This window comes from Panthera tigris, chromosome B1 (genome assembly GCF_018350195.1).
Source record: "Panthera tigris isolate Pti1 chromosome B1, P.tigris_Pti1_mat1.1, whole genome shotgun sequence".
NCBI lineage: Eukaryota > Metazoa > Chordata > Mammalia > Carnivora > Felidae > Panthera > Panthera tigris.
In genome coordinates this window covers 14566357-14584036 of record NC_056663.1, presented here as the reverse complement: position 1 = coordinate 14584036, position 17680 = coordinate 14566357, and the positions used below count along the sequence as shown (strand labels likewise).

The following is a 17680-nucleotide window of genomic DNA, read 5'->3' as shown; positions in this document are numbered from 1 at the left end:
GTCCTAATGCTTTGCCGCTATTACATAGCTATCCCAAAAGATCTGTAGAGTGTGCTCAGATTGCCCTAAGTTTCTCTGGCCCAATCAAAACCCTTCTTTCCAGCCCCAGTGTCCATCAGCTGATGAATGGATAAGGGAGATGTGGTTTATATATCCAATGGAATACTACTCGGCAATGAAAAAGAATGAAATCCAGCCATTGGCAACAATGCGCATGGAACTGGAGGGTATTATGCTAAGTGAAATAAGTCAGTCAGAGAAAGATATCATATGTTTTCACTCACATGTGGAAGTTGAGAAACTGAACAGAAGACCATGGGGGAAGGGAAGGGAAAAAAAAAAAAAAAAAAAAATATATATATATATAGTTACAAACAGAGAGGGAGGCAAGCTACAAAAGACTTTTAAATACAGAGAACAAACTGAGGGCTGATGGGGGACGGGGAGCAGGGAAAATGAGTGATGGGCATTGAGGAGGGCACTTGTTGGGATAAGCAATGGGTGTTGTATGGAAGCAATGAATCATGGGAATCTAACCCCAAAACCAAGAGCACGCTGGATACACTGTATGTTAGCTAACTTGACAATAAATTGTATTTTTAAAAATTAAGGAAAAAAAAAACAACGAACAAACAAACCAACAAACTCTTCTTTCCATATCTATCTAGGTTAGAATATTAAGCCTGCTAATCACATGGTATTAATTCAAATGAATCTCAAACTTATTGAAACATTAGATCACGTAACAAGAATATTCAAGTGGAAAAGTAGGATCAACACTTTAAAAAGAAGGAAAATAATATATAATGTATACTATATTAATATATGTGTAGTGTCACATAATATGTAATATAATATAGATTTGTTTGGGACAGGATGACCAGCATGGAGGCATGCATTTCTGTTTGAGAGCCCGCTGAAAAGGCTGTCTTTTCCATGGTTCATAGCTTCTCCCCTTCTTTTTTTTAAGTTTATTTATTTGTTTTGAGGGGGGAGGGGCAGAGAAAGAGGGAGAGAGAGAGAGAGAGAGAGAGCGAGCATCCCAAGCAGGCTCCACACTGTCAGCACAGAGCCCGATTCAGAGCTCGAACTCCTAAACTGTGAGCTCATGACCTGGGCTGAAACCAAGAGTCGGACGCTTAACTGACTGAGCCATCCAGGCGCGCCCTGCTTCTCCCCTTCTTTTAGCATAGGATCCGTTGGCTTTCTAGAACTTCAAGAAGATGCTTTTTTCTTTTTCATCTCCCGTGGTGTTGGCGTCTATAGTGGATGGGAAGTGGATGGAAATGATACAGAGGCAGTTTAGCTGACACAGAAATTGGGGGGGAACTGGGCCAGTCAAGGGGAAGATGCCTTGCTGTGAGCTGATACTTCACCATCCAAGAGGAGCTAGCTAGGGCAAGCAGACTGAGAAGGCTTGGTTGTCAGGCTAAGGGATGGTGATATAGATCCAGGAGGTGATGGGTGAAGTCATCAAGGATCGAGATCTCAGAAGAGTGTGGAGAGAAATGGAAGGCCATGGCCAAGCGTGGGGTGACATTCCTGGTTAAGGAGACAAAGAAGAAGTGACACAAAGAAGAAAAGAGCCCTGGAAATAAAAGCAACCAGAGTAGAGTTTCAGTGAATGCGAAATCAGACAGTTTCGAGGAATGCCAATACTGTTGAGCACAACAAAAGTCGACAAGAATGTGGAGTCTTTGAAAAGGAAGTAGGAGAGAGATGCCGACTTATTTAGAATGCCTCACCACCACCGCCACCAACACCAGCCAGTCTTCGGAGTCCCAACTCCAAGGGCAGAGTAATGACTTAAGGGAAACCATGCACGTCCCTCCCTTCACAATTTGTTGATGATGAGCCTGTGTTATACGCTTAACACAGGATCTAATCTAGAAGCACTGGTCTCTGCTTTCCCAACTCAAGGTAGCCCATAAATTTCAAAGTACTTTACTACAAACTAAGAAAGAGGGGAAAGAAAAGAATAAACAACGTAGTTTGGAGATCGAGCAAACAGAAAGCTAAATTCTCTTTATGAGAATGTCTCTTTATGAGAACAGTCTTTATGACTGTTTAACCCAGTCAACGATGAGTTGACCAGTAATAAGAACTCATTTTGATCTTCCGCATAGAATTATAATCAGAAAACAGAACACCTGTCAGAAAGAATTTCTAAAGTTCCATTCAAACTGCAATAGCAGATAGGCTTGATCTTTGGTGCTAACATCAATCAACGGATGTCAGCATCGAGAAGACCTTTTGAGGTCACCGAAACTCAGCAGTAAAGAATGCCAGAAAAAAATTAGTGATGTCTGGCATGGGTCCCTAACTGCAACGCTCTTGCCAGATATTTGCTGTTTCTATACCTCTCTTTCCCCAAATCATACAAGGCTGTGGCCAATCCGTATCTTCCAGGGATATAACATCTTGGACATTTTTTTTCTAACCTACCTGTGACTTTGCACCTTTGCTGTCTTATCTTCAGCTTGTTTAGGTGGAGAACATCACCCTGAAAAAGAAAGCATTTGTATACCGCCAGGGACAGCAACCGGGAAAGGTCCTTCCCGATTAAAGTAATACGGTTCTCCTGTCTGGATAGCAGAACACGCTTTTCTATGTTTTGACACAGGAAATCAAGGGTAGTAAGCTGACCCCTCATCTTTCCCAGTGGATAAGCAGCAAGCTGATCTGTATGGCTTGACCGTTACAGAAACTGACAAATGTGTTTCCGAGGTGATAGCAAGTTCAAGTGAAAACTCAGTGAGCCTTGTCTTCCTTTATTCAGACCGAACTGCCCAACAGGCAATGGGCATTTTGTGATGGTCACTGTCCTTTTAATGCCTTTATCACAGGTTTGTGCTACGTCCTATTCCTTGAAGCACTAAAACATTATTAAAATTAATTTCGCATTTCCTCTACTCAACATCATATTTTACTTCTTGCTATGGAAACAAAAGCATTCTTGCGCTTTTCTCTCAAACACGTTTTCCCCCCAAAACATGAACTAAATGCATCAGTGTTTAATTTTAGAGAAAAAACACAATAGCTTGATGTTCCCTTAATGCCCTGACAAGTAGGTCCCTGCCAGAATCACTGATTACTCAGTCATATGAACAAACCCTGGGTCCACCCAGCAGCTTCATTCCAAGAAAACAGGGCCAGAGGCGCCTGTGGGGGGCTCAGTCAGTTGGGAGACCGACCTCAGCTGAGGGCATGATCTCAGGGTTCAGGGGTTCGAGCCCCGCATCCGGCTCTGTGCTGACAGAGCCTGGAGCCTGCTTCGGATTCTGTGTCTCCCTCTCTCTCTGCCCCTCCCCCACTCGTGCTGTCTCTCTCTCTCTCCCTCTCAAAAATAAACATAAAAAAAACAAAAAAATAAAAATAAAAGAAAACAGGCCTACTGAGAAGGGATGATATGTTTAAAGACCAAAGATGCTGGGCTAGATTAACAAAAGCTTCATGACATTCATTCAAAAAAATATTTATTAAGGACTATGCTGTGCTCACACTGTTCTAGGCATTGAAAATACAGCTGTGAACAAAACAGCAGTTCCTGCTCCCAAGGAGCTTATATTTTAGCGGGAAGAGACGTCAGTGGAACATTTTCTCTTTTTATTAGGGTTCTTTTTTTAATATTTGAATTTTCTTCATATACTATCTCAAATTTCCACAAATTCAAAACTTGTTTGAATTAATATCACACTAGCAGGACTAACAATATTAAAATGCTGGTAAGAAGGTTAAGGTCAGATAATCATTCTTTAGTTAGAATTTCATAAAGTTTGGTCTTTTTTCTAATCTAGCTGGAGTTTCATGAAGAGTTTCGGGAGAGAAACACAGGGCATTCTACAGCATAAAATAGGTATTTGCAGAGTGATAGAGGGAGCAAGTGAAATGGGAATCTGAGAGCAAACCCTTGTAGGCAGAGGAGACAGTAGGCGCAAAGGCCCTGTGGCTGGGGTGATAGATATATATTCAGGGCACAGCAAGGTGGCCGATCTGATGTGGCTGGAATAGAGTGAGGAAAAGGAGAGGGCTAAGAAAGGTCAGCAGTCAGAGCCAGATTAAATGTGACCTTTTAGGCCACTGTAAAGATTTTGGAGTTTACTTTAAGATAGGAAGCCACTGAAGGACGTTTATCAGAGGAGAGACTGATTTGCTGAATCTCTTGAGCTGCTTTGTAGAAAACACGCATAGGGACAAAGGCCGAAACAGGAAGATTGGTTGGGAAGCGATTACAATGGTTCTGGCAGAAGTGATTGATGGTGGTCTAGATGAAGTAAAAGATCAGCGGAGAGCAAGCCACTGGATATATTTTGAATATCACACTGGCAGAATTTGCAGACAGATTTGTTTGGGCGTGTAAGAGAACACAGGGAATCAAAGATGACTCCAAGATTTTTCGCAATCTTTGCAACTGAAAGATGTAACTGCCCTTTACTGCGTAGAGAAAGACGAGGAAAGAGTAGGTTGGCAGCTGGGGGGGGGGGGGGGTAGTGAAAAACTCCGGGGCTTACGTGTTTAGTTTGAGGCACGCTTTAGACAAAGGCATGTGTTGCAAGGGGTGTTGGGTACATAAGCCGAGATGAGGGTCGGGTTGCTGATGTGCATTTGGGAACCACCAGAGTATCAAAGGAGTTGAAAGCCGCCAGATTGGAAATACAACAACATCACATGCCAATAGAAAGTGCAGTGGAAGGAGAAAACGGGGATCATTAGGATGGAGGGAGTAAATGTCGGGACAGAGTGCCTGTGCAGGTGGAGATCTTTGGGACAGACGCTCACCCAGAAGAAGGAGACGCCAGGCGGGTGGGCCAAGACCTCGGGTAGAAACAGCAGGTGGAGGTCTCTGATTAACCTTCCTGTTTCTAGTGAAGTAAGAAGTGAATTAATCAGCTTGTGATTAGATTAGAAGGAGGAAGGTACTGCATGTTCGCAGAACAGGGAGCTCGGAGAGGGAGAAGTGCACTCAGAAGGCGTAGGAGGTGGGTCAGGCCGCCCCGGGGCCCGCTTGAGCTTTGTGCGTGCAGACACCTGATTAGTGATGGGCCACAGAGTGTCAGGTAAGGAGGCAGACGCCCCCCTGAGGAGGTGAGCAAGTAGGAAGGTTTGGTGGGGATACTTTGGAGGTGCGGGTGCTGAAGGATGGCTCCAGTCGGAGTAGAGAAGGGAGTGAGAATGACAGAAGGTGGCGGTTAGAGGATGAGATGCTGAAAATCGACGATGGCTTCTTTGGTAGTAGTCACACGAAGATTCTGGTAATCGCAAAGTCTAAGGCGAAGGCGGGATAAATCATTTGAGGTGAGAGGGTCAAGGCCAATATGGAACAGATTATCTCTGTCAATGATTTCTGGCTGTGCTCTCAAATCTACTAAACTTTTTTTTTTTTTTGAAAAACGATATATCCTCTCAAACATATAACTTGACCTCTAAGCTTGTGTGAATGCAACAAATAAAAATTCCAGCGTGTAATCTATACTGGCACTTTAAAATAAAATCATTACGTCGCTCAGATACATTCAATGGAATATACATACCGCACATTTTTACTGCACAGAGTTGAACGTTCTTTTTCTCTCGAAATTATATGTCCATTCCACTTTCCCCACAAAATAGTATCCTAATGATGCATTTTTACTCTTTTCTTTTTAAGCTTATTTATTTATTTTGAGAGACAGTGTGTGAGCAGGAGAGGGGCAAATAGGTAGAGAGAATCCCAAGCAGGCTTCTCCACGCTGTCAGCACAGAACGCAACTCAGGGTTTGATCCCACGAACCATGAGACCATGACCTGAGCCAAAATCAAGAGTCAGATGCTTAACCAACCAACCCAGGCGCCCAGATGCATTCTTATTCTTAACAATTGTTTGATTATCACAATGAGATACCACCTTACACCTGTTAGGATGGCTAACATTAACAACCCAGGCAGCCACAGATGTTGGCCAGGATGCGGAGAAAGAGGACCTCTTTTGCATTGCTGGTGGGAATGCAAGCTGGTGCAGCCACTCCGGAAAACAGTATGGAGGTTCCTCAAAAAACGAAAAATAGAACTACCCTACGACCCAGCAATTGCACTGCTAGGCATTTATCCAAGGGATACAGGTGTGCTGTTTCGAAGGGACACATGCACCCCCATGTTTATAGCAGCACTATCGACAAGAGCCAAAGTATGAAAGAGCCCAAATGTCCGTCGATGGATGAATGGATAAAGAAGATGTGGCATATATACACAATGGAGTATTACTCAGTAATCAAAAAGAATGAAATCTTGCCATTTGCAACTATGTGGATGGAACTGGAGGGTATTACGCTAAGTGAAATTAGTCAGAGAAAGACAAAAATCATGACTTCACTCCTATGAGGGCTTTAAGAGACAAAACAGATGAACATAAGGGAAGGGAAACAAAAATAACATAAAAACAGGGAGGGGGACAAAACAGAAGAGACTCATAAATATGGAGAACAAACTGAGGGTTGCTGGAGGGCTTGTGGGGGGGGAGGGGCTAAATGGGTAAGGAGCATTAAGGAATCTACTCCTGAAATCATTGCTCCACTATATGTTAACTAATTTGGATGTAAATTTTAAAAAATAAAGTTAAAAAAAAAGAATTGTTTGGTTACCGTATCATACTTCTTTGCAACAAATATCTGCCTCTTTCTTCTCAATTGTTAGTATTACAATTACTAGTTCACAATTGATTAAAACATTATAAAATTGATAATTCATTAAAAATAAGTAAAACTGTATTAAACACGACAAAGAGTGAGTTTTATGGTGCTTTAAGAAAAGGAGGTTTCCCTCCCTCCTCCCTCCCCTCCCTCCTTCCTTCCTTCTTTCCTTCCTTCCCTCCTTTGTAAAATGAGCATGATTGTGAAAAGGCAGAAAGGAAGTTTTCCCTTTGCCTATCACCCTCACTTGGACTTGACACATCATTCTCTTCTGAATAAACAAGCTATTCTCAAAAGAGCGTTACCAAACACATTTCTAGAGACTAACAGAGAGTCTGTTGCTTCTCAGGATATAGAGGCCGGCATATCAAATACTGCTTTAGCTTAATCTCCTGGTTCCAGGAATAATTTACTTATCTGATTCTTCATGGCTCTTGATATTCCTAAAGACCCCAACTAATAACAAGGTGAAACGAACAAAAAGATTTCCTGCTCTCTCAACTGAACTGTGCTAGAAATGATAAATTTGGAACTCTGCCAATCACTGTCTGGCGTTGTAAGTCTTGGGCAACTGGCTACCCCTTTTCTCCAAAGGCCCTGTGCCTCATACACAATTCAGGTTTCAGTTCTGTCTACAGAAGGTATTTCTCTACCCTTTCGCAGAAATTTTTGACCATGACAATGATTAAGCAATTCCGCCTTTTCAGTAATTGCATTTTACAGAAGCAAATTATATGACTTTGAAACAACAAGATCTCCAAGGACAACAGTTGGCCTGATCTTTATAGGTTCTAGAGCCAAAGGAATGTCACGACACTAAATCCTAATCAATGTCAGAGCCCACTGGGAACAGAAAATTGTTCCCCAACAGTCAGTTCTCATATCGTTGACTCATATGGTAATAATAAAACAGGGCTTGAATTCACATCTTCATTATTGCTCGCTCTCTGTAGTCCATGCTTTTCCCAGAAATGAGTGCAAGATTAAAAGTGGCCTCTTCTAGAATTTCTCTGATCAAATAGGAAGGTTACAGCCCCTTTTACCTAAGAAATCAAGGCCAATTTTACCAATCGGGAAACTGAGCACAGTACTTTCAAAGTTGAGCTGATAGGCTACATAACCCAATGATATTTGACAGACAATTCTTCCTTGAACCATATTGTTATTTGTTGTATCAGATTCACTTGGGAAGGTTTGACACACTTCCTCCGCCAGCTTGAGTAGAACTGCCTAGCAACCAGAAAGAAGGTGCAAGCCCTTGTCCCTTTAAACAGTGGTGGGAATGCTACCAAAACTACTGAATTTTCTTTCATAGCATAGTATTTGCATCTCTGTCCCCCCAGAAGCGTGGCTTTCAGTGGGATCATAATGAGTGAAACAAAGATTCGGGTTATCTGGTAAAAACAAACAAACAAAAAGCAGCAAGAAACAAACAAAAAAAACTCCCAGCAAATCATCTACCTTAACCCTGCATGCAAAATAATATCCTTAGCTACTATTTATCAACTCACTGAGTTAATCATTGGTTATTTAAGCAGACACTACAAACTCACACATAAAGTACTTCTTTACAACGCTTTACCAACATCCTGAACTCACTCTTGTTAGCTTGAAAGGGTCAAAGTCTTGTTTTCAGATGTTTCAAAGGACATGAAAGTCATATGAAAAGGTTTTTAATCTCTCAATGCCAGATAATTAAGCATTTGATCTGCACTGGAAAGAGAAATATAATTTCAGGTGGATTTTGGTAAAGTCTTAAACAGAAAAAATAATTTACATCCTTCTAACTAGCCATGGAAGGTTTATTTTCCACTATACAGTTAGAAAAGTGCGAGATGGTCACTTTTACTAAATTACACCTTACATTTAGACAGAATTATTCCAAAGTAACATTAAACTGATGCGGGCGGAGAAAATTTTCAGTGCGATACCCAAGCATCATAAATTCAAGGCCAAAGCTACTGGAAATGTTTTGCAGTCAAAACTGAGGAACTTTTCAGGCACTAATTTGCTACAGTTTATAAATGGCTTTTCTTAATCCGAGAATTGTTTTCAAGTTGGTGAGAAATGTAAGTTTATGACCAAAAAACCAAATGTACTCTAAAGATGTTAGGGGACACTTTCTGACATTTGAGGGATTTACCATGCCTCAGGGGGGCACAAAAAATGCAATCAAAGTCTGTCTTGAAGGCTTGGAATTGCTACATGTTACCATTTTACAACCTTGGTAAGTATAACAGCAGATTCTTGGCACCCAAATCCTTACCTCCCACTGAGGACATGATTCCATATTACTAGTCTAAAACCTGAATCTTTGGAGCGAAAACTAGCCGGTTGGTCTAACACCTTTGTTTCTATGTGGGAAGTTTCGAAGATTAAGGCACTATACAAATAAATTAAGGACTCCGGTCACAGTTATCCGATTTTGCTGCTCAAAGCAAGAATATAGCAAAACACTGTTATCTGAACACAGTCAAAAACAGGGGGGGGGAAATCCACCTACCTAAAAAAACCAAAACCACACATCAAAGCTCAAGCACGAGATTCTCTCTTAGAATGTATTTATTTTTCAGCTAGACACAAATTTCCCCAAATGCTTTTCCGGCGCTGGGCAGGCAGTTTTAGAAGCAAGAAGGAACCAATCGCGTTAAAAGCAGCCACGTTTATTTTAAAAACTCATCGGAGGCAAGTAGAGAGGTAACAGCCCTCCAGACTGGGCCAAGATGAAAGGAAATCCCCGGATATGCACGCGGTGCTGAGTCAAAGGACGAAGGCATCAAATCTTGCCAAAAAGGATGGAAGGATGTATTTAAGGGGGCAGGACAATTTTTATCTAATACAATTAAAAGGTGAAAGATGACTTTGCATGTGGGGGCACAGCTACCCACCACACCAAAACACACTGCAATACCAGAAATCTGAGTCCTGCAGTGTTAGGACATTTTGCTGTTATCTAATTCATAAGGAAATTGGAATTTTTTTTTTTTTTTTTACAACGAAGATCGCCAAGCCGAGCAAGTGGGTGACTGAGGAAGTTATCTGGAAAATTCCAAAGATTTTTTTTTCTTTTTTTTTTTTAAGGCTGGACTACCAGGCCCAAAACTATAGACGAGGCTGCCTAGGACCGCTCTCTCTGCTCCCAGCCTGGTATTCGAGGAGCTGCAGATTTTTTTTATCCTGAGCTTAAAAACACCAACAAGTCCGGAAACTTAGTGGAGTCAGGATAATGTCAGTTACCCTCATAGCAATGGTGGTGGTGCTGGCCAATACCTTACGGGTTTTACAGAAACCTTTACTACAACGCACAGTCAGTCCATCTGCACGTAGTAGACGGGTGCCTCGAAGACACCTTAGCATTGCCGACAAAGTGCGGCAGTTAACCTTTGCTGTTGCTTAAAGTGTTTCCGGGAGCAGGATGGTGACGTAGTGCTCAATATTCTTTTTTTTTTTTTTTTTTTTTTTTTTTTTAAGGGAGAGAGAAACAGAGTGCAAGCAGGGGAGGGGGCAGAGAGAGAGGGAGACCCAGAATCCAAAGCAGGCTCCAGGTTCCTAGCTGTCAGCACAGAGCCCGAAGTGGGGCTTGAACTCATGAACCATCAGATCATGACCTGAGCCGAAGTTGGACGCTCAGCCGACTGAGCCACTCAGGCGCCCCTCAATATTCTCTTCAAATCCTTTTGGTTACATCATGCAGAAGAGACTTGACTCGGTGTTTATTTGTCTCTTTTACCCTTACCCAATATTATTTACTAATCACACGTCTAAAAAGGGAGAGCAGATTTGGGGCTCTGTTTTCACAATGATACTACCTAGCTGGAATTTAATAACACGACTTTGTTTTCATTATATTTTAAGGTAATCCAATCAAAGTGATACTTTGACAATTTTCCACTTACCAAAGTGACAGGCTTTCTTTTACACATAAACTGACATCCAAAAGTGAGTCATTTTAAAGAAAAGTCTTGAATAAGTAAATTCCTATAAATATAAAATTAGAATGGGATGTGGACGTGGAAAAACCCATCAAGATCATGTTATTGTCCGAAGTTTAGAAAACCCCGTTGTAAAGTCTAGCTACCACATACATGAACTAAACACTGTTTGTTTTACAAACTCCACGATTAGTAAGTTTGTGACCAGAAGAACTCTTTCCTATCAATTGTAAGGTATGTGATTAATAATAACCACGTTTTTAGCATAACCTTACCTTAAATCGCTCATTTTATGGCTGAACAAACTGCAGAGCCCAGAGAAGCCCACATCTCTGGAGTCCTCAATCAGGGTACTGACCTCGCATGTAGGACAGGACAGGGACCTTTGGTCTCTCTACTTGATGTATAGAGTTTAGGCAACATGGTGAGCGAATTCCAAGGTAACTTACACTTTACTTAAAACAGATTTTCAAGGGCGCCTGCGTGGCTCAGTGGGTTGAGCATCCGACTCCTGGTTTTCGTCTCAGGTCATGACCTCTCCATTGTGGGATGGAGTCCTGCAATTGGGTGGGTTTTAAGATTCTCTCTCTCCCTCTTCCCCTCTCCCCTGCTCGCGTGCTCTTTCTGCCTCTAAAAAAAAATTAAAACATAAAAGTATACATCAAACTATAAGCACTTGATTCAGGAAGGGCTGAAGAGCTGTCTGGCTTATTTCTACCCTCACTGCTCCTTGAAGACAGCCCCTTCTCCAGGTCGGGTGGGGGTGATGAGGACAGAGCCCTCCGAGGAAGCCACCTACTGGGCATATAAAAAGGAGAGGAGGGCTGCAATTTTTCCAGCTCGCTGTAGGGATATTTTGAAATTTTGCTATTTTGTCCGTCTCTTTTGTCATGCTTGCATCCAGGCAACAAGAATGAGTTATCAGCTCATCTGAAGCTGTGACCCGAGGCTCCAGCTGACCCCCGGATCGGACCGGCCTTCCCCGGCCACTCTCCCACTGTCCCCAGCGATCGTTCGCACACACCTCTCGGGACTCCTGCAGACTTCCCATGTCCCTTCCCGGTGTCAGCCCTTCACGGGGAAAGCGGGAGCTGTTAGAAGAGAACGAGCTCTTTTCTCAATACCAAATCTAGCGAGCTGCCTGCATTCACACCTATTCACTCGCAGAACCTGAGTACCACCAGGTTACACGGATTTTTGTCGTCTCGATCACTTTTATTCCCCGAGGCCTAAAAACAGTGCCTTGTGAGTAACAGATGAGCAAATACAGATCTTAACAAGTGAGTTGAAAAACCACCTTCCTTTTTGACACATTAACTGGAGCTGTCCCTGTGCCTGTTTGAGATGAACCCGTCACGAGTCTCAGTTCTCGCTCACTCCTTGTTGCCTGCCTGTTCAGATGTGACTGTTGCAATAACCCGCTTCTCCTGACAGCATGCATCCGTCCCCTTCTAATGGAATATTCCAATATGGTCACGCTGTATTGTCTCCTTAGGAGTTACAATCCTCCCTTAGCTCGCTCACCTCAGCTACAATCATGCTTCCCTTCGCACCAAAACTTGAGGCGCCTGGGTAGCTCAGTCGGTTAAGCTTCCCACTCTTGATTTCGGCTCAGGTCACAATCGCACGTAATGAGACGGAGCCCTGTGCGGGTGTGCGGGGCTCTGTGCTGACAGCGCGGTCCCGCCTGGGATTCTCTTGCTCCCTCTCCGCCCCTCCCACCGCCACAGGGCCCACCCCTCCCTCTTCTGGATCCACCCAGTTGTTCCACAAAATGCAGGTTCGCCCCCGCCCCCCGCCAGCAGCATCAGCCCCACCGAGGAGCTTGTCAGAAATGTAGCATCTCAGGCCCCCATACCAGACCTACTGAATCCAAGTCTGCATTTTGACAAAAACAGGTGACTCCTGCAGATTAAAATTTGAGAGGTGGGGCGCCTGGGTGGCTCAGTTGGTTGAGCGCCGGACTTTGACTCAGGTCATGATCTCACAGTCCGTGGGTTCGAGCCCCGCATCGGGCTCTGTGCTGGCAGCTCAGAGCCTGGAGCCTGTTTCAGATTCTGTGTCTCCCTCTCTCTCTGACCCTCCCCTGTTCATGCTCTGTCTCTCCCTGTCTCAAAAATAAATAAACGTTAAAAAATAAATAAATTAATTAATTAAAAAAAAAAATTTGAGAGGCACTCGAGGTGCCTCCGTGGCTCGGTGGGTTAAGCATCCTGACTCTTGATTTTAGGTCAGGTCATGATCTCAAGGTCTTGAGACCGAGTCCCAGGTTGGGATTCACACTGAGCTTGGAGCCTGCTTGGGATTCTCTCTTACCCTCTCAAAATAAATAAATAAATAAATAGATAAATAAACAAACAAACATTAAAAAAAATTTGAGAGGCAATCGTGTTTACAAGTGATTTTAGTCACATGGCTTTAAACTCTACTCACAGGCTAATTTCCACATGTTTAGCTCCCGGCCCCTCCCTCAACTCCAGGTTGGATCCCACAAGAAGTCTATCAGGAATCTCACACCCAAATGCAAACAGAAATCTTGATCTTTCCCCACAACCCCAAAACCCGAGTCACCCTTGTCATCTCTTTGCTTTCCAATCACTGGGCCAAAATCCTTGAAGTTTCGCTAATATCCATTTGAAGCTAAAAAGCAACTATAGGAATCCTGTGAATTTAAAAAATAAAAAAATCTCGAAGACCTAAGCAGAGTCCTACCGTAAGCCATCAATATTTCTTGTGCAAAGGCTTCTGAGTCTCCTGAGACTCCTTATTTTCACTAAGGCTCCCCAGATTTTGAGTGCAGCAGGATCACTGTGATCGTCAAAAAACTCTTCAATATAAACCTTTCCCCAATTTCCTACCATGGCTTTCGAGAGTCAGCAGTTTCTAGTCCCTTCCACACTGTGTCAAGTGTTCTAGCTAAACTGATGAGCTTGTTTTTACCCCTCTCTCCCTTAAACCTCTGCCTGCCTCCCTTATTTCCCCCTCTGGCCTCAGCTCCAAGATCACTTCCTTCGAGACCTTCTTTAATCACCACAATTAAGACTCACCTCTCTTTCCATCCGTTTTCTGTTCTTCTGCTTTACTCCCCTCTAAACCGTTCCCTACCATTACATATATCTGACCATCAGAATGTCTGGTGTGTGAGCAAGGATTGTCTTCGAAACCGCCACTGCTTAGAACAGCACACAAGCAGCACTCGAGTGTGGCGTCTTCAAGTGTTGGTAGACTGTTGGGTGCGAGGGACAACCTCTTGCACGTGTTTCAGAACTTAGATGTGCTTCAGAGTCCCGTAAGTCTGAATGTAGAGAAGACACCCAGTTTCGAACAGGTTCAAATTTTCATAATATGGCAGTGGTTCTAAAACTTTTCTGTATGTTAGAATCACCTGGGGATTAAAAAAAAAATTCTAATGTTTCAGCCACATTCCAAATGAATGAGATCACAATTGTTGGGTGTGGGAGAGAGATATCTGTATTTCTTGAAACTCTTGAAGTAACTCTAATATGAGACAAGTTTAGGAACCCCTGGTTTATAGCATGAGTTAATAACCACGATAAGAGATAGTATATGAAACCTAGAATACTTAAAAAAGAAATCCCAGTCAAAATATTATGCAAACTTAAGACTTCTATTTCCTGTGTGGTATGGTACAGAAAACAAACAAAAAAATTCATAAGAATAAGACTGTTTCAAACATTAGGTCTTGAAGAGAGCACATTTTACAGGATTTTCCATGTCTGTTTTCCTAGCAAGCCTAATCCAAATTTGGGGCCTCTGTTATGAAGTTTATTTTGTTTTCCCCATAAGCTAAGGGAAATTTAACGTATGAAAAAGCGGTGACTTCCATATAGTGACATCTGAAAGCTTTTGGAGACTTTGTACATACCGATATTTTTAATGGTGTCAGGTAAACAGCTCTATCTTGGTAATAAGGATGTCATCACTAAGACAAAATGCTGTATTTTCAAGAGAGAAAAGAATGTCTTTACAACTCAACTATGTTACAACAAATAAATTCTTCATCATGCTGTCTAATACTTCTCGCTCAAGAAGTAATATAACCAACTAGTTCCAGTCATCAAGCAAAATATCCTTAGGACAGAAGTTAATCAAATATTGTGCATTTACCTATCTCAAAGATCACCTTTAAAGTATCTTCATATCTCAGGATGAGGGACAAAATTAACAAAAGAGAAAAACAAGTCATTTGATTATTAAAATCCTTACCATAGTGCAAAAACTATAGATTTCAAAAGAACCTTGGAGATACTGAAGCCAACCTTGTATTTTGTATTACAGATATGTAACCGGACACCCAGATGAGAGGAAATAACATGCCTAAAAGTCACACAGGAGAGTCAGAAGAAGAAAAAACAATTTTTTTTTTTTGTTCCAAACAAGCAGACAGAATTTTTCACGCTAATCAAAAAGAATCGAGATCATCAGATTAGGAAGAAATGAGGAATAAAAAGTTACGTTACACACAGATTTAAAGGACTGGTCAATCATCTGCCTCCTCCCCCAGACCAAACAATTCTCCGAATATATGTTCATATATATCCATCAATATGCTTACTCTTAAAGTACCAGGATCTTGGAAAATTCAATTTACAAATACATTATTAATTGCATTGTTATAATGAAATTAGTTCATTAAACATGAAAACATCAAACAGCACCAGTACCAGAAAGTGAAAGTGAATACACTATTACTTAAAATAATATATAATCACTGATTGGGACAGAAATCAACTATAGCCACTAGCAAAACTATTGAAACTCCTGTTTGACATAAAGGCAATATTTAAAGACTAGTATATGCCCTTGTCCCCACTGATAGGCCCGTGGCTAGGCAACTCAGCAGTGGGTCACGTGGAAAATGTTTTTAAAGAAGATGCTTTTCCTAAATTGCTCAACCTTGAACCATGATACTACAGAACCCCAAATTTTCCAATATAAGCCAATGGCACCATTTTTGGTATCCTAACTATGCTTGCCTGTCCCAATTAAAACAAAACAAAACACAACTCCCTTATTAAGCACTAGATTAAATGTATCTATGATGCAGCAGGAAGGCATTTACAAATGGGCTACTGACAGTGTATCAAAATGCTACTAAGGAAAATACAGCAGCAAATACTCTAATAAGAGCACATTATTCCACATGGAATCCCAAATTATTCTTATCTCTAGCTCCTTAAATTCATGGAAGCCTAGAGATGAACAAGTGTATGTATAAATGGGGCTAGGGAGAAAGAAGCTTTAAATGTAGTGTTCATACCTTAAATTACCCAAGATGATCTGAATGCTTACAGAGAACTCCAACTTCGTCTAAATTTTTAAAGCACAGAGAACTAAAATACTAGCAAAACTTTGGTGTTTACCTCAGAAACAGCATTGTAGTTTTCAATGAAAATGAAATAGGCCTGGTTTGTGAAGTTCTAACGCTCACACCCCCCTCTCCCTATTCCCTGCTCCTTTCGTCAGGCGATCTAAAGACTACCTGGTTTAAAATATTTGGTAATTCAGTGCAGAAAATTAAGGTCACAGACAAAGTACAACAACGTTTAATACACCGTTAATACTAATGATTAAAAATTATTGCATAGTCTTATGCATTTACCCTAAAACATTTTCTGAAAGTAAATTCTGAAAGAATTATATAAAAGACAAATAACCTTTTAAAATGTGGATGGCATTTACTACCTCGATCTTCTATCCTTTTTTGCCTTCTCAGTACTTTTGTCCATTGTTTTCTCATTATCTCCCCTGCACTTTGGGCAATACCATTTCCCCTTTGGTTTATAGGTGAGTGAGACACATGAAAAGTGAAACCATTCAATTGGACACTGTTCATTGTCACATCCGATCATTTCCCCATAAGACACTTGGTTACATAAACAGTACGTAGGTTCATTGGGATCTATTGCAAACTCAACAGGCGAAGCTTCCCTCTCCTGCTTGGCCTTGGAGCGCTTCTTTTTCTTGGCTGACTTGGATTTCTTTTCTTTAGGTGGCTGATCATCACAGTCTTCAATCCCATTCGTCATGTGGCATAAATCACGGCTTTCACTGGTTCTCTGTCTGCGGGGTCTCCTGGAAGATCTTTCTGGTTGGCTGGAATCCATCTTTGCCCTCTCCGAGGCGCGCTCACCTTCAGCAGGATCCTGAAAGCACTGTGAATGCAGCTCCATCTGCCTTGCCCGATTTTCCACCAATTCGAGCATCTGCGTGACAATCTGAATTTTTTCATCTCCCAATTCCTGACTATTGATTAATGCTCTCTGGAGATGCTGCTGTAGGCGTTTTTTCTGGTTTGAATCATCTTCTTTCTTGTATTTTTCATAGACATCATCAATTTCCTTTAACGTTTCTAAAAACAGAAGAGAAAAGCCAGAACATTATTGTGCATTAGCACATGTGATATTTTTCAAGTTAGTTATGGTTCACAGAATTGGTAAAGTTGAATGAACTCAAATCATAAAACCAGTCTCCTCTATGGTATGTATACACTAAAAAAATTATTTCCCCTAGAAAAACCAGACGTTATCCAATATGAAAGTATATTTAGAAATAAACTAATAAGGGGTGCCTGGGTGGCTCAGTCGGTTAAGCGTCCAACTTTGGCTCAGGCTGTAATCTCCTGGGTTCGAGCCCCATGTCAGGCTCTGTGCTGACAGCTCAGTCTGGAGCCTGTTTCAGATTCTGGGTCTTCCTCTCTCTCTGCCCCTCTCCAGCTCATACTCTGTCTTTCTCTTTCTCAAAAATAGAAATAAGACATTAAAAAATTTTTTTAAAGAAATAAACTAATAAGAAGAATATAAAGCTTTCTTTCTTTTCTTTTTTCTTATTTATTTATGTGTTTATTTTTTACAAAGCTTTCTAATACTCAGTAATTTATATTAACAAAGATAAGAGGGGGTGCCTGGCTGGCTCAGTTGGTAAAGCATGTGACTCCTGATCTCAGGCTTATGAGTCCAAGCCCCACATTGGGCACTGAACTTACTTAAAGAGAAAAAAAAAAAAAAAAAAGGATAAGAGATGTATGCACTAATTAATACATGGGCAAGAACACTGTATGCC

The 17680-nt window shown here is 41.6% G+C and overlaps 1 protein-coding gene across 10 annotated transcripts in view; it reads right to left on the bottom strand.

Moving 5' to 3' along the window:
* ING2 (inhibitor of growth family member 2) overlaps positions 1-17680 on the bottom strand; it is a 98391-nt gene that overhangs the window by 76104 nt on the left and 4607 nt on the right. For 6 of the 10 annotated variants that reach the window (XM_042982929.1, XM_042982928.1, XM_042982934.1 and 3 more), the window contains exons 2-3: positions 13645-16970; positions 2446-2503 (exon numbers count right to left, since the gene is read on the bottom strand). In XM_042982929.1, the coding sequence (XP_042838863.1) occupies positions 16300-16970 (671 nt within the window). In that variant the 3' untranslated portion in view covers positions 2446-2503; positions 13645-16299. Of the gene's footprint in view, positions 1-2445; positions 2504-11046; positions 11155-13644; positions 16971-17680 lie in introns of all 10 variants that reach the window. The other 4 variants (XM_042982931.1, XM_042982933.1, XM_042982930.1 and 1 more) reach the window with 3 other exon arrangements.